At 45.8% G+C, this 26,882-nt stretch overlaps 1 protein-coding gene and 2 long non-coding RNA genes across 3 annotated transcripts in view; all 3 read left to right on the plus strand.

Annotated features, from left to right (window-relative positions):
- Nucleotides 1-1,952: 1,952 nt before the first annotated feature.
- MAN2C1 (mannosidase alpha class 2C member 1) overlaps nt 1,953-26,882 on the plus strand; it is a 43,505-nt gene continuing 18,575 nt past the window's right edge. The window contains exons 1-8 of the mRNA XM_067471465.1: nt 1,953-2,140; nt 7,790-7,915; nt 8,521-8,644; nt 9,002-9,072; nt 10,444-10,611; nt 12,196-12,286; nt 15,354-15,446; nt 16,035-16,130. Coding sequence (XP_067327566.1) covers nt 2,022-2,140; nt 7,790-7,915; nt 8,521-8,644; nt 9,002-9,072; nt 10,444-10,611; nt 12,196-12,286; nt 15,354-15,446; nt 16,035-16,130 — 888 coding nt within the window. The 5' untranslated portion in view covers nt 1,953-2,021. The remainder of the gene's footprint in view (nt 2,141-7,789; nt 7,916-8,520; nt 8,645-9,001; nt 9,073-10,443; nt 10,612-12,195; nt 12,287-15,353; nt 15,447-16,034; nt 16,131-26,882) is intronic.
- LOC137097604 (uncharacterized) lies at nt 22,193-23,878 on the plus strand. The gene is made up of 3 exons (XR_010910297.1): nt 22,193-22,445; nt 22,874-23,064; nt 23,518-23,878. It is a non-coding gene; the product is annotated as an uncharacterized lncRNA (long non-coding RNA).
- On the plus strand, nt 24,675-26,314 carry LOC137097605 (uncharacterized). The gene is made up of 3 exons (XR_010910298.1): nt 24,675-24,931; nt 25,355-25,545; nt 25,984-26,314. It is a non-coding gene; the product is annotated as an uncharacterized lncRNA (long non-coding RNA).

Consider the following 26,882-nt stretch of genomic DNA (forward strand, 5'->3'; position numbering starts at 1 on the left):
GAGGCAATGGTGAAACAGAGCTGTGATGTCTTCTGGGAACCTCTGGTTGATGAGTGCCATGGTGTCTGCTACCGGGACCATGGTAAATAGAGATACCACATTGAAGCTGATCAGTTTGTCGTTGGTATTTAGCTTGAGATTGCTGATTTTTTCTATGAAGTGGGCTGAGTCCTTGATGTAGTGTGTAGTGAGCCCAATATGGCTTTGTAACTGTGCAGCAAGAAATTTTGCTAGGTCATATGTGGGGGATCCAATGGCACTCACGATGGGTCTGAATGGGGTGGAGTCCTTATGGATTTTTGGGAGTCCATAAAGCCTGGGTGGAAGGGCTTCCGATTTACATACCTGTTGTCGTATGTCAAAGTTGATTGAGGAGTTCTTAATTAGAGTGTTGGTTTTTCTGGTTATTTTGGAAGTTGGGTCTTGCTTGAGTTTTTTGTATATAGTAGGGTCCAGGAGTTTTCTGATCTTCTCCTTGTATTGTTCTGTATGCATGATTACTGTGGCATTCCCCTTGTCTGCTGGCATAATGAGGATATCAGGATCTGAATTGAGCTCTCTGATGGCTTGTCTTTTCTTCCTTGTAATATTATTGGAGGGAAGTTTTGCCTTTTTCAGGATCCTTGCTGCTTCCAACGACAAACTGATCAGCTTCGATGTGGTATCTCTATTTACTCCAAGTGGCCAGATACTGGTCAAAGGACATTTAATCAGCTACCAAGTTTGTTTTGTTTGTTTTGCTCTGTTAGAAATGTAACACAATGTTCTGGTTGTGGATGACACAATAAATAAATAATAAATATAAGTTTAATAAATATAAGCGAACCCCACCTCCTCCAAGATGAACTGAACCACCTCAACTGGGCTCTCCAGGCCAATGGAGACTCCACCTCAGACATCAGAAGAGCTGCAAGACCAAGAACAAGCCACGAGAGTGAAGATGAAGATCCACCCAGAGGAAAAGTGTTCCTGCCATACATCAAGGGAACCACTGACCGCATAGGGAAGCTGATGAGGAAACACAACATACAAACAATCTACAAACCCACCAAGAAAATCCAACAAATGCTACGTTCAGCAAAGGACAAGAGGGATCCTCTCACCTCTGCAGGAGTCTACCGTATACCATGCAGCTGTGGACAAGTCTACATAGGGACCACCACACGCAGCGCCCAGACACGCATCAAGGAACATGAAAGGCACTGCAGACTACTTCAGCCAGAGAAGTCAGCCATAGCAGAGCACCTGATGAACCAGCCTGGAAACAGCATATTATTTGAGAACACAGAAATACTGGACCACACCAACAACCACCATGTCAGACTACACAGAGAAGCCATTGAAATCCACAAGCATGTGGACAATTTCAACAGAAAGGAAGAGACCATGAAAATGAACAAAATCTGGCTACCAGTATTAAAAAACTCTAAAATTACAACAGCAAAACAACAGAGAGGAAAAAACCCAGCAACATATTTTCCCAGGCTCAGGCAAGCCTTCAAATGCTAATGAAGGTGATCAGCTAAACATTCACACCTAACTGCAGCAGGGAAGAGCTCCTTGCCCCACCCCAGCCATTCCACAGATATATAAACCCATTGTCCTAATTCCAACAGACCTCACTACCTCTGAGGATGCTTGCCATAGATGCAGGCGAAACGTCAGGAGAAATGCCTCTAGAACATGGCTCTATAGCCCGAAAAAACCCACAAGAACCTAGTGATTCCAGCCATGAAAGCCTTCGACAATACAATAAATATAAGAATTATATTTTTACATTACATATAATACTACTAATAGTGTTACAGTCTAGTGTCATAGTACAATACAGTAATACATAATACTAATATTGTGCTGTGCTAATAATAGAATATACTGTATTATTTCCATCTTGTCTTTCTTTCCCTCCCAAGGGGAAGGGAGGAAGGGGGCGGAACCCTTGTGTCCGGCGGCGGCGTTGCTCTCCGGCTCCTTTTGTGTGCTGCACCGCCAGGGGGCCTTCGCTGGTGTTCCCAGGAACCATGGCCGGGTCCGGACTCTCTCCCAAGGCGCCCTTGCTGAAGCACCGCCGGACCACCCTCGAGCGGGCCGAGAAGTTCGTCTCCGAGGCCTACTTCCTGGACTGCAACCTCCGGGGAAGGTGGGCTCCCCCCTCGGCCACAGTCTTCCCCACCTAGGCCATCTCCTCGGGAGAGTTAACGCGGTTCCATCCCGCTCTGGGTCCCGGAAGGGGGAGTGTGGGGAGGCAGCGGCATTCCTGGTCCAGAGAAGGCCGGAAAGCAACTCCCACAACTCCCAGGATTCAGTCGCATGGCGCCGCTGCAGTTGAAGTGGTACCAAACCGCGTTAATTCTCCAGTGTGGATGCAGCTCTGGGCTCACCCTCCCCTACAAATGCGCTTTCCTCCCTATCTCCTCTTTGAACTCTGTAACATTTTACCTCGTACATTTGCCTGGTTTTATTTTGCAGTTTTAGATTATTGATTTTATTTGTTATTTCATATTTTGTGAGATATATATATATACATATATATATATTGTCGTGTCAGGAGCGACTTGAGAAACTGCAAGTTGCTTCTGGCGTGAAAGAATTGGCCGTCTGCAAGGACGTTGCCCAAGGGACGTTGCTCGGATGAATGGATGTTTCTATCATCCTTGTGGGAGGCTTCTCTCATGTCCCCTTTGCATGAGGAGCTGGAGCTGACAGAGGGAGCTCATCCACAAACTTCCAACCTGTCGGTCTTCAGTCCTGCTGGGACAAGGGTTGAACCCATTGCGCCACGGGGGGCTCCTAGCCAGACAAGTGACAAAATGTCATGAATGAAGAGTGGAGGCTAGGACGCGGAACAATGGCTTCAAACTACAAGAGAGGAGATTCCATCTGAACATGAGGAAGAACTTCCTGACTGTGAGAGCCGTTCAGCAGTGGAACTCTCTGCCCCGGAGTGTAGTGGAGGCTCCTTCTTTTAAACAGAGGCTGGATGGCCATCTGTCAGGGGTGATTTGAATGCAATATTCCTGCTTCTTGGCAGGGGGTTGGACTGGATGGCCCATGAGGTCTCTTCCAACTCTTCGATTCTATGATTCTTTGCCACCTGGAAAACTGACCTTGGGACAGGGTCAGTCTGATCCTTCTTGGAAAGGGTCTTGGAGCCACCACCAAGAAGACTCTCCTCTTGCTACTGAAGGCCTTCTCCTAAAACTCTTCTGAGAGGCTCATATCAGAGAATACAGTCAGTCAACTAAATATCAAGAAAGGGGACTACTCGAAGGATTCGAACCTGCAATAATAATAATAATAAACCTTTATTTGTACCCCGCTACCATCTCCCGAGGGACTCAGTGCAGCTTACAGTAGGCCGAGACCCAATACAACAATAAACAAGACAACAACAATACAGCAGTAAATAAAACTCAAGCAATAACATTAACAATAACAACACGACGCAATTAAAACCAATGTCAGGGCCAGATATAAAGGTTAAAATTTAAAAAGCTGGGCATGACCGGGTGAAATGGATAGATATTTTGGAGAATAGGTAGGGCGCGCAGACAGTCCTAGATCTCTAGCAACGTGCATTTGGGACAAAGTGGTTGGAGTTTCCTATTCTGTGAAGGCACACTGAAACAACCACGTTTTCAAGCTCCTCGTAAAGACTGCCAACGTCGGGGCATGCCTGATATCCTTTGGGAGTGACTTCCAGAATCGACGGGCCACCACAGAGAAGGCCCTGTCCCTTGTCCCCACCAATCGCGTTTGCGATGCGTGTGGGATCGTGAGCAGGGCCTCTCCAGAAGATCAAAGAGGTCATGTGGGTTCGTATACTGAAATGCGTTCACACATGTAGGCGGGTCCCAAACCGTTTAGGGCTTTGTAGGTAAGAACCTGCACCTTGTATTGGGACCGGAAAATGAATGGCAGCCGATGGAGCTCCTTAAACAGGAGGGTTGACCACTCCCTGTAAGGAGCACCAGTTAACAATCTGGCCGCCGCCCGTTGAACCAGTTGGAATTTCGGGGCTGTTTTCAAGGGCAGCCCCACATAGAGTGCATTACAGTAGTCTAATCTGGAGGTGACTAAGGCATGGACCACCCTAGCCAGATCCGCCTTCACGAGGTACGGTCGCAGTTGGCGCATGAGTCTTAATTGTGCAAAGGCCCTCCTGGACACCGCCGGCGCCTGAGCTTCAAGCATAAGTGAAGCATAAGTGAAGAGTCAAGGAGGACACCCAAACTGCGGACTTCAGGGGGAGTGTAACCCCGTCCAACACAGGTTGCCACCCTATACCCCGATCCCGTTTACGATCGACCAGGAGGACCTCTGTCTTGTCGGGATTGATCTTCAGCTTGTTCCTCCTCATCCAGACAGCCACAGCGGCCAGGAACTCGTCCAGCACCCGAGGGGCTTCCTTGGAATTAGGTGGAACAGAGTAGTAGAGCTGCGTGTCATCTGCGTACAGATGGCATCCAACTCCAAAACTGCAATACTTTGTGATGATGTATTTTGTTATTGTGTGTTTATTGTGTTGTATTGTTTTGGGCCTGGCCTCATGTGAGCCGCTCCGAGTCCCCTTCAGGAGATGGAGGCGGGGTATAAATAAAGGGTGTTATTATTATTATTCATTATTTATTATCTCCCAACACCGAAACAGATTACAAAGGATATTCACGAGAACGGCTTTGACGCTGCCATAGAACATCCGGATTATCTTCTCTGAACGGGATTATCTGGCAGTGTCATCATCATCCTCATCATCATCTTGATTTATAGACTCAGAGAATGCTGGAGTTGGGAGAGGCCATCCAGTCCAACCCCATTCTGCCCAGAAGCAGGAATATTGCATTCAAAGCACCCCTGACAGATGGCCAGACAGCCTCTGTTTAAGAGCCTCCAAAGAAGGAGCCTCCACCAGACTCCGGGACAGAGAGTTCCACTGCTGAACAGCTCTCACAGTCAGGAAGTTCGTAGAATCATAGAATCCTAGAGTTGGAAGAGACCTGGTGGGCCATCCAGTCCAACCCCATTTGGCCAAGAAGCGGGACAATTGCGTTCAAAGCACTCCCGACAGATGGCCACCCAGCCTCTGTTTAAGAGCCTTAAAAGAAGGAGCTTCCACCACACTCCGGGGCAGAGAGTTCCACTGCTGAACGGCTTTCACAGTCAGAAGGTTGTTCCTCATGTTCAGATGGAATCTCCAACTTATGGTCATCTAAAACATCTCTAGATATCTCCAACTTCTGGCCATATCATAGAATCATAGAGTTAGAAAAGACACATGGTGGGCCATCATCCAGTCCAACCCCATTCTGCCAAGAAACAGGAAAATTGCATCCAAAGAACCCTCGACAGATGGCCACACAGCCTCTGTTTAAAAGCCTCCAAAGAAGGAGCCTCCACCACACTACGAAGCAGAGAGTTCCTCTGCTGAACAGCCCTTCCTCACAATCAGGAAGTTCTTCCTCATGTTCAGATGGAATCTCCAACTTATGGTCATCTAAAATATCTCAAGATATCTCCAACTTATGGCCATATCATAGAATCATAGAGTTAGAAAAGACACATGGTGGGCCATTATCCAGTCCAACACCATTCTGCCAAGAAACAGGAAAATTGCATTCAAAGCACCCCCGACAGAAGGCCATCCAGCCTCTGTTTAAAAGCCTCCAAAGAAGGAGCCTCCAGCACACTTGCAGCAGAGAGTTCCTCTGCTGAACGGCTCTCCTTACAGATAGGAAGCTCTTCCTCATGTTCAGATGGAATCTCCTTTCTTGTAGTTTGAAGCCATGGCTCCTAGTCCTAGTTTTGAGGGCAGCAGAAAACAAGCCTGCTTCCTCTTCCTTTTGACATCCTTTCACGTATGTAAACACGGCTCTCATGTCTCCTCTCAACCTTCTCTTCTGCAGGCTAAACACGCCTAGCTCTTTCAGGTGCTCCTCAGAGGGGTTATTCGTGGTCTCCAGACCTTTGATCCTTCTAGTTGCCCTCTTCCTCTGAACACCCTCCAGATTGTCAGTATCTCTTTTGAATTGTGGTGCCCAGAACTGGACGTAGTATTCCAGGGAAACAGGCCTCACCAAAGCAGAAGAGAGAGTAGAATAATAGAACCTTAGAGTTGGGGGAGACCTGGGGGGCCATCATCTCGTCCAACCCCATTCTGTCAAGAAGCAGGAATATTGCATTCAAAACACCCCTGACAGATGGTCATCCAGCCTCTGCTTAAAAGCCTCCAAAGAAGGAGCCTCCACCACACTTTGGGGTAGAGAGTTCCACTGCTGAACAGCTCTCATAGTCAGGAAGTTCTTCCTCATGTTCAGATGGAATCTCCTTTCTTGTCGTTTGAAGCCATTGTTCCATTGCGTCCTAGTCTCCAGGGCAGCAGAAAACAAGTTCGCTCCCTCCTCCCTATGACTTCCTCTCACGTATTTATACATGGTGCTCATCATGTCTCCTCTCAGCCTTCTCTTCTTCAGGTTAAACATGCCCAGCTCCTTAAGCCGCTCCTCATAGGGCTTGTTCTTCAGACCCTTGATCACTTTAGTCACCCTTCTCTGGACATCTTCCAGGTTGTCAACATCTCTCTTCAATTGTGGTGCCCAGAATAGGACACAGTGTGATTCCAGGAAACGTGGTCTGACCAAGGCAGAATAGAGCATTGGGGGGGGGGGGGGAGCAGGACTTCCCTGGACCTCGGCACTAGACTCCTCTTGATGCAGGCCAAAATCCCATTGGCCTTTTTTGCCACCACATCACATTCCTGGCTCGTGTTCCCCTTCCTGTCCACGAGGACTCCAAGACTGTCACTTTGCTTCTGACACTGTTTATTTATTGATTGATTTATCATGTCAGAAGCGAGTGGAGGGTACAGTTGTAATGTATTTTAAACACAAACAAAGTATTAAAAATCTTGGCATTCTATGAAATCTCCTTTGACCATTGTTAAGTTTTGGTCCCTCCCCTTGCTCAGGGCAATTGGGAAGGGAAGGAAGCCATTTTTAGTTAGTCTCAGCAAGGAAAGTTAATGTACAGGATGTGTGCAAGCTTCCCCTGTACAAAAGCTTCTACCCTTAAGACCTTTCAGGGGAGAACAGTCTTAAGAGTCTCCAAAGATTTCCAGGGAAACAGCCGTAAAGACCAAAAAACTCCAGCTGGAGAACATATAAGGTTTTACTGGTAGGTCTACTCGGCGTTCGGGAAGCAGTTCGACCTGGTAGCGGAGCCCACATCAGTAAGGGTTAGATTACAGTCAGCCTGGGAGAAGTTAAAAAGGGGATTTTCCATTTCAAGTAAAGAAGAAGTTATTGAAGACAGTTGCCTGTCCTTTGTGGACAAGTTTAGGAAGCTACCAGTTGCATAAAAGCCTGGAATCATTTGATTATCTTTCTGAAGACAAGAGAAGTTTCTGTTTGATTGTTCATTAATAACAGACTTTGTTATACTTCACAAGCCATCTAAAGATCATTTGTGGTGGAAAACCTCTGAGAACTTCTCCTTGGGCCTCCTGGCTCCCCACTGGGCAAAGGCTGCACGTCCTGTTCTAAAGACAATTCTTTACAGGCCCAGTGCGCGACAGAACAACTCCCAAAATGTCTAGTAGCCTACTGGGCGTTAGGAATGATGGGAGTTGAAGTCCAAAACACCTGGAGGGAGGGCCCAAGTTTGCCCATTCCTGCTCTAGAGCGACCAGATAACGTAGTCCCAAACTGCAGTATATGGCAGTGTAGACCCAGCCTAAGTGTGGCTGCAATATACAGCTGTGTATTATTTAATGATTTATGTTATTTAATTCCAGGCTGTTTGGTGACACCTGCTCATTGGCCGCTCTCTCTTGCTTTGAAACCTCTCAGCGAATCCCGTACGAGGAAGCCATTCGGCAAGAGTTCAGACCCATCAAAGTCGGGGAGGCTTTTGGTCTGACGTAAGTATGTGTTTAGAGAATAACGACCCGGATACTTCACTTTTGTCACATAGAACCAACTTCCGCCCTCCCTTCAGGTGTCTTGGGCGTCAACTCCCACAATTCCTAACAGCCAGTCGGAATTGTGGGAGTTGAAGTCCAAAAGGAGGGCCGAAGTTGGCCCATGCCTCATTTACACTGTGGAATTATGCACTTTGACACCACTTTAACTGCTACAGTGCAATGCTGTATAACCCTGGGAGTTGTGGTTTAGTGAGGGACTGGCACTCTTGGGCAGAGAAAGCTAAAGACCTTGTGAAGCCGCCGCTCCCGTGCTTCAGTTGCACTTGGCTGAGGCAGTTAAAGTGGTCTCAAACTGCATTCGCCCTCCAGTGTAGCTGCACCTTGAGTTTCCCATCATTTTCCTGGCAACCAACCCAGTAATCAAAACGACAATGAGCAATTTTAAGTGTCTGCTTGAAAAAGCAAACAAAATTAAATGGGTAGATTTTGGATTCAACTTAATGCTCGTATGAGTCATATCGAAGGCCCGTCTCCAGTGCAACGTTTGCCCAATTCTGTATACCGTTTGCCTTTAAAGAGCATCCTTCTGTCCTTTTGCGAAGGTGGCACACCTGCTGGTTCAAAGCCGAGCTCGGTATCCCCGAAGAATGGGCCGGAAAAGAGGTGCACCTTCGTTGGGAGAGCGAAGGAGAAGGAATGGTTTGGAGGGACGGCCAGCCTGTTCAGGTGAGTGACTAATGGGTTGGTTGGTCCTTGTGCTTGGCATTGAGCTCTTTATGGTTCTGGCCCAGCTTCCTTGTCCGAACGCATCTGCCTCTATTTCCCATCCTCTGGGGAGGCCCTGCTCTCGCTTCCGTCAACATTGCAAATGCGTTTGGCGGGGACGAGAGACGGGGCCTTCTCAGTTGTGGCCCCCCGCCTGTGGAACGCTTTTAATTCCACAGAAAGGTGACTAGCCTGCCTTTCTGCTTTGGAAAGAGAGCAGTGAGCAGATTATGAAACAATGGCTTATTTACACCAGGAGCTGTGTCCCTGCCTCTCTTTCTGTCAGACATATTTTCTTGTATTTGTTGTCCTTCTCAGGGCTTGACCACCGAAGGTGAGAAGACCAGCTACATCCTCACCGATAGTCTCACAGAGACAGATCCTCACAGGTGAGCAAGGAAGTCCTCGTAGACTTCCAGGTGGATTCCCTTTTGTCTGGCGGTCTACAACAGGGATGCCCACCAACTCCTGCTCGACTTGGAGAACCTTCTCGACATGGCCAAGGTGCAATTTGCATTTCGGGCTCATTTATTGGCAACTGCAGGAGAGATTTTATTTTATTTTATTTATTTTTTCCCTATGCAATGTTGATGATGTTGCTTGTTGTCTATGTTTTGGTCTTATTTTGCTGTAACATGTTGTCTGGGCTTGGCCCCATGTAAGCCGCTCCGAGTCCCCATTGGGGAGATGGTGGCGCGGTATAAATAAGGATTATTATTATTATTATTATTATTATTATTATTATTATTATTCCCTAAGGAAGGAGTTACCTCCCCCCCCCCCCCCGGGCCCTTGGGAGGGTGCTGGACTCCAACTCACGTCATCTCTAACCAGCATGTAGTTTAGCTAACTATTACAGGAGCGTTGGGATGGGATTAGTGTTTATTGTGTCTTTGTTTACATGTCTTTTGTCTTTTACTGCTAATATAGTCAGAGGACGAATCAATATCTAATAATGATGCATTTTGTGAGCTCAGGTCCCTTCCACATTGCCATATATTCCAGACAACAACAACAACAACAATAATCCATATAAATAAAAATGTAATGTTCGTTTGTGGGATTAACAGAACTCAAAAACCACTGGACGAATTGACACCAAATTTGGACACAAGACACCTAACAGTCCAACAAGTGACCATCACTCAAAAAAAACAATAGAAAAAGTGTGAGGGGAGCCCAGGAAGAGTAAAACGGTGGGGGAAGGCTTTCAGATTAGGGCAGGGCAAAGTACGTCCTAGGGGCAACACTAGAGACAGGGCAAACAGAAGTGGGAGACGTGGCCACTCCCCATAGGCTCAACAGAAGAGCCAGGCTTTCAGGGTTTGCCTAATCTCACCAGGTAGTGAGTTCCAAAGACAGGGATTATAGCAGGTGAACTATAAATCACAGCAACTACAGCTCCCATATGACAAAATCAATCCTCCCTGCCCACTGTATTCATATTTGGGCGTATTGGAGATTTGTGCCAAATTTGCTCCAGGGAATGAAAATGCATCCTGCATATCAGATACTTACATTACGATTCATAACAGTGGCAAAATTACAGTTATGAAGTAGCAACAAAAATAACGTTATGGTTGGCGGGGTCACCACAACATGAGGAATTGTGTTAAGGGGTTGTGGCATTAGGAAGGTTGTGAAACCCTGCTCTAGCTCAAGTCTAGTAGAATTAGTATGGTACAATTAGTAGAAATGAGCTAAGTGGAAAGGTGAAAAAATTGCAATATGAAAATGGTGTCCTGCTTTCTAACCTACAGCGCTGTGACCTTGCCTCTTGCCAGACTACACGGCCCATGTTGGAGACAGATGCCGAGGCAGGTGATTCTGCCCAGTGCATCCCAACTTCACTTTGGAGAGAGATGCCCATTGGAGGAGAGAATGATGCCGGACTACACGGCCCATGTTGGAGACAGATGCCGAGGCAGGTGATTCTGCCCAGTGCATCCCAACTTCACTTTGGAGAGAGATGCCCATTGGAGGAGAGAATGATGCCGGACTACACGGCCCATGTTGGAGACAGATGCTGAGGCAGGTGATTCTGCCCAGTGCATCCCAACTTCACTTTGGAGAGAGATGCCCATTGGAGGAGAGAATGATGCCAGACTACACGGCCCATGTTGGAGACAGATGCCGAGGCAGGTGATTCTGCCCAGTGCATCCCAACTTCACTTTGGAGAGAGATGCCCATTGGAGGAGAGAATGATGCCAGACTACACGGCCCATGTTGGAGACAGATGCCGAGGCAGGTGATTCTGCCCAGTGCATCCCAACTTCACTTTGGAGAGAGATGCCCATTGGAGGAGAGAATGATGCCAGACTACACGGCCCATGTTGGAGACAGATGCCGAGGCAGGTGATTCTGCCCAGTGCATCCCAACTTCACTTTGGAGAGAGATGCCCATTGGAGGAGAGAATGATGCCAGACTACACGGCCCATGTTGGAGACAGATGCCGAGGCAGGTGATTCTGCCCAGTGCATCCCAACTTCACTTTGGAGAGAGATGCCCATTGGAGGAGAGAATGATGCCAGACTCCACGGCCCATGTTGGAGACAGATGCCGAGGCAGGTGATTCTGCCCAGTGCATCCCAACTTCACTTTGGAGAGAGATGCCCATTGGAGGAGAGAATGATGCCAGACTCCACGGCCCATGTTGGAGACAGATGCCGAGGCAGGTGATTCTGCCCAGTGCATCCCAACTTCACTTTGGAGAGAGATGCCCATTGGAGGAGAGAATGATGCCAGACTACACGGCCCATGTTGGAGACAGATGCCGAGGCAGGTGATTCTGCCCAGTGCATCCCAACTTCACTTTGGAGAGAGATGCCCATTGGAGGAGAGAATGATGCCAGACTACACGGCCCATGTTGGAGACAGATGCCGAGGCAGGTGATTCTGCCCAGTGCATCCCAACTTCACTTTGGAGAGAGATGCCCATTGGAGGAGAGAATGATGCCAGACTACACGGCCCATGTTGGAGACAGATGCCGAGGCAGGTGATTCTGCCCAGTGCATCCCAACTTCACTTTGGAGAGAGATGCCCATTGGAGGAGAGAATGATGCCAGACTACACGGCCCATGTTGGAGACAGATGCCGAGGCAGGTGATTCTGCCCAGTGCATCCCAACTTCACTTTGGAGAGAGATGCCCATTGGAGGAGAGAATGATGCTAAGGAGAGAGTGCCTGGCAATGGGCTTAGCAAATCTCATGAAAGCAGCCCCATACGGTTTGACAGGTCTAAGGACTTTGAGACCCTCCTTGACATCAGGGACCAAGCTGCCCTTGTCAGCAAAGCCATTGATGTACTGATATCAGATGCCAATGGCTTGACCTCTAGCCTCCAATTGTGCATGGACAACGATTGTGCAGAGCTAGTGCTGAACGAGGCCATGGATAAGGAGAGCACCACTGAGTCTAAGTTAATCAGTGCCATTTTGATGAGGCTTGGCGTTCTTCAGCAGGAGCTAAACACTTTTATGAGGAAGGTGGACTGTATTGGAGATTGCATGAAGGACCAGAAAGAATCTCAACCAAGCCACAGTTCCCAGGATTCCTTCCACAAAGGAAACTCCACGGAAAGGGCATGGCTCTGAAACCCAGGTGAGGTTTCCCTGCACTCTTGAGAGTGATTCTCTCCCAGTTATTATGATGGCTTTATTTGCCAGACTGTTTTCTCCTGCTTGAACAGATGAGAACCTGACCCTGTTGATGTCACTTCCCTCTTCTGCCTCTTGAGAGTGAAATGACAAACTAACAACTGGCTCACTGCATGGAATTAAGGCCAAAGACAAGATAGGACTCTGGTTGAGTGGAGTGTGCAAGAGTCAGGAGATCAATTGCCTGGAAAAGAATACTACATTTCAACTAATGAGGAAAATTTATTTACACCTGTGATATATCACAGATGCAGCCTAGAACACGGGAATGTCACAGGAACTTACTTACTTTTTAGAGATGGGCTCACACGTTTATTGTGGAAGCCAACTCACAATGATCTTTCCAAGTCATTTTTACAGGTGGAGAGTATTGGCACAAAAGGCTCCCTTTTCTCATCACAAAATTACTATTATTTATTTATTACGGTTGCTTATACCCCGCCCTTCTCACCCGGGGGGACTCAGGGCGGCTTACACAAACAAGGCACAATTCGATGCCTGTATTACAAAAACATAACATCAAAAACATAACATCAATAACAACAATAATTATAACACTGATAACAATTAACGTAAACAATCAATATTATCGGCAGGAATAGCCATAAACCCGTAAAAACAATTAAAACAATAAAAGCAATACAAACCTCATTGCTGGTCAGCGTTTAACCGACTCATAGTTAGGTTCTACTTTCCACACATTGTTGGTCCTATCATTCTGGCTCCATGTCTAATTGTCAGGGTGCCCAAAGGCCTGGTCCCAGAGCCACGTCTTTACCTTCCTCCTGAAGGCAAGGAGGGAAGTTGAAGCCCTGATTTCCCCCGGGAGTGAGTTCCACAGATGAGGGGCCACCACTGAGAAGGCCCTGCTCCTCGTCCCCACCAGCCTCACTTGTGATAGCGGTGGGGTCGTGAGCAGGGCCTCCCCAGATGATCTCAAATTCCGAGATGGGACGTAGAGGGAGATACCTTCGGACAGATACGCTGGACCGGAACCGTAAAGGGTTTTGTAGGTCAAAACCAGCACCTTGAATTGTGCTCGGAACTGAATCGGCAGCCAGTGGAGCTGACATAAAAGGGGGGTGGTGTGTTCCCTGTATGTCGCTCCAGTAAGCAGTCTAGCTGCCGCTCGTCGGACTAGTTGGAGTTTCCGAACAGTCTTCAAGGGCAACCCCATGTAGAGTGCGTTGCAGTAGTCTATACGGGATGTGACAAGAGCGTGGACCACTGTGGCTAGATCAGACTTCCCGAGGTACGGGCGCAACTGGTGCACAAGTTTTAATTGCGCAAAAGCTCTCCCGGCCACCGCTGAGACCTGGGGTTCCAGGCTCAGCGATGAGTCCAGGATCACTCCCAAGTTTTCTAGGTGAACTAGATGAGTAATATGATAGATCTGAAGATGCTTCTTTTATTGGATGATGTTGGAAATGTTTCACTTCATTCAGGTTTACTTCCCTTTTAAAAAAAATCGGTGAAATCTCAGTCCTAATGTGAAAATATAAATGAAGTCCAAACTAGATACATATAGTTGAGCTTCCACCAACAAACTAGATAATGAATTAGATATAGGATTTCCTATGAATTGTAAAAACTGTAGCTAGGATCCTTGAAGGTTATGCAAAGGAGATGAGGAATAAGACTCTTGAAAAAGAGTTATTTTCACCCTTTGTTTTCATACGCAGTGTCAATCCTATCCACAGCTGTTTTGTTTCTGGGTTTGGTTGGGGTTTTTTTAACTCTTTTAGGTTGTCAGAGAAAAGCATTTGATTTTGACCTCGGTGTTCCCCACATCTGGAGTGGTAGATTAGCATTATGGAAAGGAAATGGGTGAAAGGGTGAGACACTTTTTCCTAGAGCTTTCTTCATGGATCTTTTCTACAGCTTAGAAAAATTATCCTTTTGGGACTACAAACCCTGGAATCCGCTCAGTGGACATGCTGACTTGGGAATTCTAGGAGTTACAGTCCGAAATAAACAAAACTCTTCCATCTCTTGTCTCATTAATTTGAACCTGAATTGGTTGCAAAGGCTGCTATTTCTAACATGGAAATGATATTTTGATTTACACAAGGCAACAGATTGAGTAATACTAATAGCTAATAACTGAGGGGTGGTTTGAATGCAATATTCCTGCTTCCATGTTTCCTGTTGATCCTGTTCCATGCTTCCAAATTTCAAAAGTTATTCTTTTTTAAAACTAGATTTTTATTATCCACAAAGGGAAAAAAAGTATTTAGATTTTTTTACATAAAAAGTGTGGGAACATTGAAACAATAGGAAAGTAAGGGAAAAAGGAAAAAATTTAGAGAGAGAGAAAGAAAAAAGAGAAAAAAATAGAGGAAAATAAAATAGAAAAAAGAGTCCCATTGACTTCCAATCTTTGCCACTTCAGTTCATCCTTTTCTTTCATTATAAATTCAAAAATCCATGTGTATTTATAAAAATAAAACATAAAAAAGAATACAGAAGAGTCTCTACTTTAATTTTAACTTTATAGTTCTTTTTTTTTTTTCGTATTCCTCGACAGGACTCCAGTCAGTCCTTTTAATTGGACTTCCCGAAATATTCTTCAAAAGGAATGTCAGTTTGTCCATGTCTCTAATTTCTCTTAGTTTACGTAACCAATCATCAGTCTCTGGTATTTTGTCCAATTTCCAAAGTTTGGCATAGGAAATTCTCGCCACCGTTATCATATAGGGAAAAAGAATGTCCTGGTTATGATTCCTGGCTTTCGATGCTACTCTTGTACCTTGAATTTTGTGGATTGTTTCTTACATTTAGACTTTGTTTTTTAATATAATATTTTGCTGAACTGCTTTTTCTATGTATCCTTCAATAAACGGCTTTGCCGATTTGACTTGGACTGGAGCGTGGTGTTAAACGCAGGGGTGTTTCCAAGAGAAAGGGCCCTAGAGTCACCCTGGAAGGCATCCCAGACGTGGGGAGAGACGGGGGAGTGACAGGCTTGTCCCTTCTCTGGAAGACGGTCTGCGTTTGTGAATCCTTTTCAGGACGGGAACCTTCCAAGCGGGGAATCCATGGTGCGCCAGTTCCGGCAAGGACAGAGGTTCTTCCAGCAAGAGTTTGGCAAGACGTGCTTGGAGGTACGGGACTGGTGTGTCTTGCTCAGCGTTATTTTTTAAATTTTAATTATTACATTTGGCCCAGCCATAAGTTTTTAAATGTTATTGTGTTATTGTTGATCTTTACTGCCTATTTTTTGTTTATGAGTTTTATTTTATTGTTTTGTATTATTGTTGTTGTTGTTTTTTGCTGATGTATTGTGGGCTCGGCCTCATGTAAGCCGCACCGAGTCCCTTGGTAGCGGGGTATAAATAAAGTATTATTATTATGATTATTATGATTATTTCTCATGCAATCACTACTCACTGTTTCCATTTTTTGCATCTTTATCTGGGTGTTGCAATTCAGCAAGGAAGACCGGCCTTGCCTTCATTCCCATCCTGTCCGTGGCAGCGGTCAAGACTCAGGAAGGGCTTGTAAAGGGCAAAAGAGCCAAGTGGGTGGAAGAAGTGGGGAGTCCCCTGGTTCCCTCACACGTTGCTTCTTTGAGTTCCTCAACCTTATTTTTGCCCCTCAACTCCTGGAACATTCCAGCCAGGGTGGGCAATGGGGGGCTGCAGGAAGCGCTCGTGAGGTCAAGCTCTTCATTGGGGGTCTCTTTCTTGCAGCACAATACCTTCCTTTGGGAAGGCCTTGACGGGTCTCAGGTGCTGGCTCACTTCCCGCCTGCAGATTCCTACGGGCTGTCCGGTCGTGTGGAGGAGGTACGTGAAGGCGGAGGTCTCGTGCCTACTTCCCCAAAGACTTCCTTCCGCGGTGGGGGGTGTAAGGCAGTGCGGCCCCCGCTCGCAGGCAGGCAGGAGGAAAGGGAGACATCATAGAACGGTATGCAAAAGGTCAATAGGTTTGGTAGGCCTTCTTCCGATGGCTCAATCCAACTAAAAAGTGTATTGTTTATTGATTAATTGTATTGTTTATTTGGTTATTGCTTGTTGTTTTATGGATGTGTTGTTGGGCTTGGCCTCATGTAAGCCGCTCTGAGTCCCTTGGGGAGATGGTGGCGGGGTATAAATAAAGTATTATTATTATTATTATTATTAAACCCAAGACATCAATGAGGATTAAGAGCCAGTGGACCATTGATTCGAGTTGAGACTCACTCCTGCACAAAATCACGTCAAAGGTTGGGTGAAGCTACCTTCATATTACACGCATAAGGTGCAGATAAAACAAAAATGAATTTCATGTCTAGATAGGTCCCGTCTACACGATATCTTTTGAGGTAGGTATTTATTTATTTATTTAGAGCTATTTATTTATTTAGAGCTTTTATAACCCGGTCTTCTCGACCTCCGAAGAGGGACTCAGGCCGGCAAACAGCAGAAAATTCATACACACATAGAATAAACATAATAGCACCATAATACATTAATACAAAAATACATTAAAATACAGATCATACAATTACAAAAGCCAGATCGTCAGAGTAAAATCACAAATTCATCACCATCCGCCAGAGTGGTCAGCCGTTATTGACTCAATCATCATTCTGCAAATGCTATATTCCAAAGCCAAGATTTTGCCAGCTTTCTGAAAGTCAGGAGGGAAAGGGCAGATCTAATCTCCAACAGGAGAGAGTTCCAGAGCCGAGGGGCTACCACCAAGAAGGCCCTGTCCCTCATCCCCACCAGACGCGTTTGCGAAGGAGGTGGGACCGAGAGCAGGGCCCCTCCAGAAGATCTTAACAACCTTGATGGTTCATAGGGGAGAATCCGTTCGGACAGGTAAACTGGGCCGGAGTCGTTTAGGGATTTATAGGTCAACACCAGCACTTTGAATTGCGCTCGGAAGCTAATTGGCAGCCAACTGAGCTGACGCAGCAGAGGAGTAGTATACTCTCTGTACCCCGCTCCTGTTAGTAATCTGGCTGCCACTCGTTGGACTAGTTGAAGCTTCCGGACAGTCTTCAGAGGCAATCCCACGTAGAGAGCATTGTAGTAGTCTATACGGGATGTAACCAGAGCGTGGACCACTGTGGCCAAGTCAGACTTCCCAAGGTACGGGCACAGCTGGCGCACAGGTTTTAATTCTGCAAAAGCTCCCCTGACTACCGCCGAGACCTGGGGTTCCAGGTAGATATAAAAAGGGACAAAGTTGCTCTGCTCCATTCCGACTTGGACACCATGTTAGCGGCAGTCTTTGAGGGGACACGAGCACCTGCTTGTCCGGTTTTGATGGAATCCTTTCAATTGGTGCATCTCGAGGGAGTGGACAAGACCCTTGGAGAGGCAAGGGCGACCACATGCACCTAGACCCCTGCCCATCCTGGCTGGTCAAGGGGGCCAGAGGGGGTTTGGCCAAGGGGGTCAAGGTGGTGGTTAATGCCGCCTTTCAGGAGGGCAAGATGCCGGCCAGCCTGAAAGAAGCTGTCATAAACCACTGTTGAATAAACCATCACCCAATAGAACAACTTTTGTCCTGTTTCCAATCTCCCCTTTCTGGGCAAAGTCCTGGAACATGTGGTGGCCTCACAACTCCAGATGTTCTGGGAAGACACGGATTATCTGGATCTGGCACAGTCTGGTTTGAGGCCAGGACATGGAACCGAGACAGCCTTGGTCACCTTAGTGGATGATCTTCGCCGGGAAGTGGACAAGGGGAGTGTGTCCCTGTTGGTTCTGCTGGACCTCTCAGTGGTCTTCGATACCGTCGACCACAGTATCCTTCTGGGACGCCTCGCCGGAATGGGCCTGGGGGGCACTGTTTTACAGTTTTACATATACAACTCCCCTGCTAGGTCAGCGCCACTAGCTGCCCGTCTGCTTCCAAGCACAATTCAAAGTGCTGGCTTTAGCCTATAAGGCCCTAAATGGTTCTGGCCCAGTTTACCTGTCCAAACGTATCTCTCTCTCTCTATGGTCCGCTTCAGAGGCTGAGATCGTCAGGGGAAGCCCTGCTCTCGGTCTCGCAAGCACGGCTGGTGGGGACAAGAGACAGGGCCCTCTTAGTGGTGGCCCCTTGCCTATGGAACTCCCTCCTCAGTGACATTAGCTCTGCCCCCTCCCTCCTGACCTTCAGGGGAAAAAAACCTGAAAACATGGCTGTAGGATCAGGCTTTTGACCAGTCATGCAATATGAGACTACAAACTCATATAACGATGACTCGGACCGGCCCTGGAATACCATTTGGATCATGCGATTTTAATTTATCTTTTCGTGCTATTATTATTATTATTATTATTTCATTCACTTATACCCCGCCCTTCTCACCCCGGGGGGGACTCAGGGCGGCTTACAGGGGAGGGCACAATTAGATGTTTTCAATGGGTTTAGTTTTAACATTTCTGTTTATTTACCAATGTGTTAATAACATGGCATGGAATTGTTGCCTTTGTAAGGCGGCCCCGAGTCCCCTTGAGAAGGGGGGGGGATATAAATATGGTAAATAAATAAATGAAAAACCCCAAATCCAAGTATTTGCTTTGCAAAGCATCCCAATGGGGGGGGGGGGCTCCCAGGGCGGGGCCGGAATGGCCGAGTTTTGGGCTGGAAAAGTGTTGTGAGGCAAACGTGCTGGCATCGCTTTCGTGTGGCCTCTTTTCCTAGATTTTAAAAATGGTGGGAAATAACCGAGACAAGGGCCGCGTGAACCACAGCGCCGCCCTCTTTGGATTTGGAGACGGCGGTGGCAGCCCAACGCAGGACATGCTAGACCGGCTTCAAAGGATGAAGGATGTGGATGGCTTGCCCAGGTTGGTCCCACTGTTTTTAATTGTGTGCTGTCTTATTGATAATATTCCGCTGGAGAAAGCGGAAGAGGTTTCCTGCTCACAAAAAAATCACAATTTCTTGCACACAGAAAAATTCAGGACATTTGAATATCAGGAGATATTCCTGGTGTTCCAGCATTATTTTCAATTTTAATTTGACATTTGGCCTTCCCACAGTTGTAATTGTGTGTTGTCTTAGTGTTAATGTTTCATTATTTTATTCTCCACGATTTATTTTTAATTGCTTGTATTGTTGTTATTATTGCTTGTATTGTTGTATTTGTTGTTGTATTTGGGCTCATGTAAGCCGCACCGAGTCCCTTGGGGAGATGGTAGCGGGGTACAAATAAAGTGGTATTATTATTATTATTATTATTATTATTATTATTATACTACAGTGAGATTAGACTACTTTAGTTTATGGTCCTGGCACAACATATATTTTATATTTCAGTTTATGGTCCTGGCACAACATATATAAGTATCCAAATATCCTATATTTTTTTTGGTCACAGAAGTGTGGGGGGGGGAGGGGGAAGCACGCTGTGTGTTACCTGCGAACCTATTCGATTCCTGTCGTCCTTCTCGTCGCTTTCCCCCAAACGGCGTCTTTCTGCCTTGCAGGGTGCACATGTCGTCCCCGGACCGGCTTTTCTCTTCTCTGGAGAAGGAGAAGGCCCAGCTCTGCACCTGGGTGGGAGAATTGTTCCTGGAGCTCCATAAATCCTCTTTGGATTTGGAGACGGCGGTGGCAGCCCAACGCAGGACATGCTGGACCGGCTGCAAAGGATGAAGGATGTGGACGGCTTGCCCAGGTTGGTCCCACTGTTTTTAATTGTGTGTTGTCTTATTGATAATGTTGTGTATTTTATTGTTTATGGTTTTTAATTGCTTGTATTGTTGTTATTATTGCTTGTATTGTTGTGTTTGGACTCGACCTCATGTAAGCCACACCGAGTCCCTTGGGGAGATGGTAGCAAGGTACAAATAAAGTGTTGTTGTTGTTGTTGTTGTTGTTGTTGTTCTTATTATTATTATTATACTACAGTGAGATTAGACTACTTTAGTTTATGGTCCTGGCACAACATATATAAGTATCCAAATATCCTATTTTTTTTTTTCGTCACAGAAGTGTGAGGGGGGGAGGGGGAAGCAGGCTGTGTGTTACCTGCGAACCTATTCGATTCCTGTCGTCCTTGTCGTCGCTTTCCCCCAAACGGCGTCTTTCTGCCTTGCAGGGTGCAGATGTCGTCCCCGGACCGGCTTTTCTCTTCTCTGGAGAAGGAGAAGGCCCAGCTCTGCACCTGGGTGGGAGAATTGTTCCTGGAGCTCCATAAATCCTCTTTGGATTTGGAGACGGCGGTGGCAGCCCAACGCAGGACATGCTGGACCGGCTGCAAAGGATGAAGGATGTGGACGGCTTGCCCAGGTTGGTCCCACTGTTTTTAATTGTGTGCTGTCTTACTGATAATGTTGTGTATTTTATTGTTTATGTTTTTTAATTGCTTATATTGTTGTTATTATTGCTTGTATTGTTGTGTTTGGACTCGACCTCATGTAAGCCGCACCGAGTCACTTGGGGAGATGGTAGCAAGGTACAAATAAAGTGTTGTTGTTGTTGTTGTTGTTGCTGTTGTTATTATTATTATTATTATTATTATTATTATTATTATTATTATTATACTACAGTGAGATTAGACTACTTTAGTTTATGGTCCTGGCACAACATATATAAGTATCCAAATATCCTATTTTTTTATTGGTCACAGAAGTGTGGGGGGGGGGAGGGGGAAGCAGGCTGTGTGTTACCTGCGAACCTATTCGATTCCTGTCGTCCTTCTCGTCACTTTCCCCCAAACGGCGTCTTTCTGCCTTGCAGGGTGCAGATGTCGTCCCCGGACCGGCTTTTCTCTTCTCTGGAGAAGGAGAAGGCCCAGCTCTGCACCTGGGTGGGAGAATTCTTCCTGGAGCTCCATAAATCCTCTTTGGATTTGGAGACGGCGGTGGCAGCCCAACGCAGGACATGCTGGACCGGCTGCAAAGGATGAAGGATGTGGACGGCTTGCCCAGGTTGGTCCCATTGTTTTTAATTGTGTGCTGTCTTATTGATAATGTTGTGTATTTTATTGTTTATGGTTTTTAATTCCTTGTATTGTTGTTATTATTGCTTGTATTGTTGTGTTTGGGCTCGGCCTCATGTAAGCCGCACCGAGTCACTTGGGGAGATGGTAGCGGGGTACAAATAAAGTGTCATTATTATTATTATTATTATTATTATTATTATTATTATTACTATGTCCTCCACACAAGCATTACTCCTTTTGAAACAGCTTAGGTCCGAGCTATGGAATCGTAGAGTTGGATGAGACCCCAAGGACCATCCAAGCAACCCCATTTTGCCACACTCAGAGCCCTCCCGACAGATGGCCATCCAGCCTCTGTTGAAATTTTCCAAAGAAGGAGGCTCCACCACAGTCCGAAAGACCGTTATCTTCCTATCCCTAAGGTTTAAGGTCCGCTGGAGAAAGCGGAAGAGGTTTCCTGCTCACAAAAAAATCACAATTTCTTGCACACAGAAAAATTCAGGACATTTGAATATCAGGAGATATTCCTGGTGTTCCAGCATTATTTTCAATTTTAATTTGACATTTGGCCTTCCCACAGTTGTAATTGTGTGTTGTCTTAGTGTTAATGTTTCATTATTTTATTGTCCACGATTTATTTTTAATTGCTTGTATTGTTGTTATTATTGCTTGTATTGTTGTATTTGTTGTTGTATTTGGGCTCATGTAAGCCGCACCGAGTCCCTTGGGGAGATGGTAGCGGGGTACAAATAAAGTGGTATTATTATTATTATTATTATTATTATTATTATTATTATTATACTACAGTGAGATTAGACTACTTTAGTTTATGGTCCTGGCACAACATATATTTTATATTTCAGTTTATGGTCCTGGCACAACATATATAAGTATCCAAATATCCTATATTTTTTTTGGTCACAGAAGTGTGGGGGGGGGGAGGGGGAAGCACGCTGTGTGTTACCTGCGAACCTATTCGATTCCTGTCGTCCTTCTCGTCGCTTTCCCCCAAACGGCGTCTTTCTGCCTTGCAGGGTGCAGATGTCGTCCCCGGACCGGCTTTTCTCTTCTCTGGAGAAGGAGAAGGCCCAGCTCTGCACCTGGGTGGGAGAATTGTTCCTGGAGCTCCATAAATCCTCTTTGGATTTGGAGACGGCGGTGGCAGCCCAACGCAGGACATGCTGGACCGGCTGCAAAGGATGAAGGATGTGGACGGCTTGCCCAGGTTGGTCCCACTGTTTTTAATTGTGTGTTGTCTTATTGATAATGTTGTGTATTTTATTGTTTATGGTTTTTAATTGCTTGTATTGTTGTTATTATTGCTTGTATTGTTGTGTTTGGACTCGACCTCACGTAAGCCACACCGAGTCCCTTGGGGAGATGGTAGCAAGGTACAAATAAAGTGTTGTTGTTGTTGTTGTTGTTGTTGTTGTTCTTCTTCTTCTTATTATTATTATACTACAGTGAGATTAGACTACTTTAGTTTATGGTCCTGGCACAACATATATAAGTATCCAAATATCCTATTTTTTTTTTCGTCACAGAAGTGTGAGGGGGGGAGGGGGAAGCAGGCTGTGTGTTACCTGCGAACCTATTCGATTCCTGTCGTCCTTGTCGTCGCTTTCCCCCAAACGGCGTCTTTCTGCCTTGCAGGGTGCAGATGTCGTCCCCGGACCGGCTTTTCTCTTCTCTGGAGAAGGAGAAGGCCCAGCTCTGCACCTGGGTGGGAGAATTGTTCCTGGAGCTCCATAAATCCTCTTTGGATTTGGAGACGGCGGTGGCAGCCCAACGCAGGACATGCTGGACCGGCTGCAAAGGATGAAGGATGTGGACGGCTTGCCCAGGTTGGTCCCATTGTTTTTAATTGTGTGCTGTCTTATTGATAATGTTGTGTATTTTATTGTTTATGGTTTTTAATTGCTTGTATTGTTGTTATTATTGCTTGTATTGTTGTGTTTGGGCTCGGCCTCATGTAAGCCGCACCGAGTCACTTGGGGAGATGGTAGCAAGGTACAAATAAAGTGTTGTTGTTGTTGTTGTTGCTGTTGTTATTATTATTATTATTATTATTATTATTATTATTATTATTATTATTATACTACAGTGAGATTAGACTACTTTAGTTTATGGTCCTGGCACAACATATATAACTATCCAAATATCCTATTTTTTTATTGGTCACAGAAGTGTGGGGGGGGGGGGGAGGGGGAAGCAGGCTGTGTGTTACCTGCGAACCTATTCGATTCCTGTCGTCCTTCTCGTCGCTTTCCCCCAAACGGCGTCTTTCTGCCTTGCAGGGTGCAGATGTCGTCCCCGGACCGGCTTTTCTCTTCTCTGGAGAAGGAGAAGGCCCAGCTCTGCACCTGGGTGGGAGAATTGTTCCTGGAGCTCCATAAATCCTCTTTGGATTTGGAGACGGCGGTGGCAGCCCAACGCAGGACATGCTGGACCGGCTGCAAAGGATGAAGGATGTGGACGGCTTGCCCAGGTTGGTCCCATTGTTTTTAATTGTGTGCTGTCTTATTGATAATGTTGTGTATTTTATTGTTTATGGTTTTTAATTGCTTGTATTGTTGTTATTATTGCTTGTATTGTTGTGTTTGGGCTCGGCCTCATGTAAGCCGCACCGAGTCACTTGGGGAGATGGTAGCGGGGTACAAATAAAGTGTCATTATTATTATTATTATTATTATTATTATTATTACTATGTCCTCCACACAAGCATTACTCCTTTTGAAACAGCTTAGGTCCGAGCTATGGAATCGTAGAGTTGGATGAGACCCCAAGGACCATCCAAGCAACCCCATTTTGCCACACTCAGAGCCCTCCCGACAGATGGCCATCCAGCCTCTGTTGAAATTCTCCAAAGAAGGAGGCTCCACCACAGTCCGAAAGACCGTTATCTTCCTATCCCTAAGGTTTAAGGTTCGCTGGAGAAAGCGGAAGAGGTTTCCTGCTCACAAAAAAATCACAATTTCTTGCACACAGAAAAATTCAGGACATTTGAATATCAGGAGATATTCCTGGTGTTCCAGCATTATTTTCAATTTTAATTTGACATTTGGCCTTCCCACAGTTGTAATTGTGTGTTGTCTTAGTGTTAATGTTTCATTATTTTATTCTCCACGATTTATTTTTAATTGCTTGTATTGTTGTTATTATTGCTTGTATTGTTGTATTTGTTGTTGTATTTGGGCTCATGTAAGCCGCACCGAGTCCCTTGGGGAGATGGTAGCGGGGTACAAATAAAGTGGTATTATTATTATTATTATTATTATTATTATTATACTACAGTGAGATTAGACTACTTTAGTTTATGGTCCTGGCACAACATATATTTTATATTTCAGTTTATGGTCCTGGCACAACATATATAAGTATCCAAATATCCTATATTTTTTTTGGTCACAGAAGTGTGGGGGGGGGAGGGGGAAGCACGCTGTGTGTTACCTGCGAACCTATTCGATTCCTGTCGTCCTTCTCGTCGCTTTCCCCCAAACGGCGTCTTTCTGCCTTGCAGGGTGCAGATGTCGTCCCCGGACCGGCTTTTCTCTTCTCTGGAGAAGGAGAAGGCCCAGCTCTGCACCTGGGTGGGAGAATTGTTCCTGGAGCTCCATAAATCCTCTTTGGATTTGGAGACGGCGGTGGCAGCCCAACGCAGGACATGCTGGACCGGCTGCAAAGGATGAAGGATGTGGACGGCTTGCCCAGGTTGGTCCCACTGTTTTTAATTGTGTGTTGTCTTATTGATAATGTTGTGTATTTTATTGTTTATGGTTTTTAATTGCTTGTATTGTTGTTATTATTGCTTGTATTGTTGTGTTTGGACTCAACCTCACGTAAGCCACACCGAGTCCCTTGGGGAGATGGTAGCAAGGTACAAATAAAGTGTTGTTGTTGTTGTTGTTGTTGTTGTTGTTCTTATTATTATTATTATACTACAGTGAGATTAGACTACTTTAGTTTATGGTCCTGGCACAACATATATAAGTATCCAAATATCCTATTTTTTTTTTTCGTCACAGAAGTGTGAGGGGGGGAGGGGGAAGCAGGCTGTGTGTTACCTGCGAACCTATTCGATTCCTGTCGTCCTTGTCGTCGCTTTCCCCCAAACGGCGTCTTTCTGCCTTGCAGGGTGCAGATGTCGTCCCCGGACCGGCTTTTCTCTTCTCTGGAGAAGGAGAAGGCCCAGCTCTGCACCTGGGTGGGAGAATTGTTCCTGGAGCTCCATAAATCCTCTTTGGATTTGGAGACGGCGGTGGCAGCCCAACGCAGGACATGCTGGACCGGCTGCAAAGGATGAAGGATGTGGACGGCTTGCCCAGGTTGGTCCCACTGTTTTTAATTGTGTGCTGTCTTACTGATAATGTTGTGTATTTTATTGTTTATGTTTTTTAATTGCTTATATTGTTGTTATTATTGCTTGTATTGTTGTGTTTGGACTCGACCTCATGTAAGCCGCACCGAGTCACTTGGGGAGATGGTAGCAAGGTACAAATAAAGTGTTGTTGTTGTTGTTGTTGCTGTTGTTATTATTATTATTATTATTATTATTATTATTATTATACTACAGTGAGATTAGACTACTTTAGTTTATGGTCCTGGCACAACATATATAAGTATCCAAATATCCTATTTTTTTATTGGTCACAGAAGTGTGGGGGGGGGGAGGGGGAAGCAGGCTGTGTGTTACCTGCGAACCTATTCGATTCCTGTCGTCCTTCTCGTCGCTTTCCCCCAAACGGCGTCTTTCTGCCTTGCAGGGTGCAGATGTCGTCCCCGGACCGGCTTTTCTCTTCTCTGGAGAAGGAGAAGGCCCAGCTCTGCACCTGGGTGGGAGAATTGTTCCTGGAGCTCCATAAATCCTCTTTGGATTTGGAGACGGCGGTGGCAGCCCAACGCAGGACATGCTGGACCGGCTGCAAAGGATGAAGGATGTGGACGGCTTGCCCAGGTTGGTCCCATTGTTTTTAATTGTGTGCTGTCTTATTGATAATGTTGTGTATTTTATTGTTTATGGTTTTTAATTGCTTGTATTGTTGTTATTATTGCTTGTATTGTTGTGTTTGGGCTCGGCCTCATGTAAGCCGCACCGAGTCACTTGGGGAGACGGTAGCGGGGTACAAATAAAGTGTCATTATTATTATTATTATTATTATTATTATTATTACTATGTCCTCCACACAAGCATTACTCCTTTTGAAACAGCTTAGGTCCGAGCTATGGAATCGTAGAGTTGGATGAGACCCCAAGGACCATCCAAGCAACCCCATTTTGCCACACTCAGAGCCCTCCCGACAGATGGCCATCCAGCCTCTGTTGAAATTCTCCAAAGAAGGAGGCTCCACCACAGTCCGAAAGACCGTTATCTTCCTATCCCTAAGGTTTAAGGTCCGCTGGAGAAAGCGGAAGAGGTTTCCTGCTCACAAAAAAATCACAATTTCTTGCACACAGAAAAATTCAGGACATTTGAATATCAGGAGATATTCCTGGTGTTCCAGCATTATTTTCAATTTTAATTTGACATTTGGCCTTCCCACAGTTGTAATTGTGTGTTGTCTTAGTGTTAATGTTTCATTATTTTATTGTCCACAATTTATTTTTAATTGCTTGTATTGTTGTTATTATTCCTTGTATTGTTGTATTTGTTGTTGTATTTGGG

This window comes from Anolis sagrei, chromosome 9 (genome assembly GCF_037176765.1).
Source record: "Anolis sagrei isolate rAnoSag1 chromosome 9, rAnoSag1.mat, whole genome shotgun sequence".
Lineage (NCBI taxonomy): Eukaryota > Metazoa > Chordata > Lepidosauria > Squamata > Dactyloidae > Anolis > Anolis sagrei.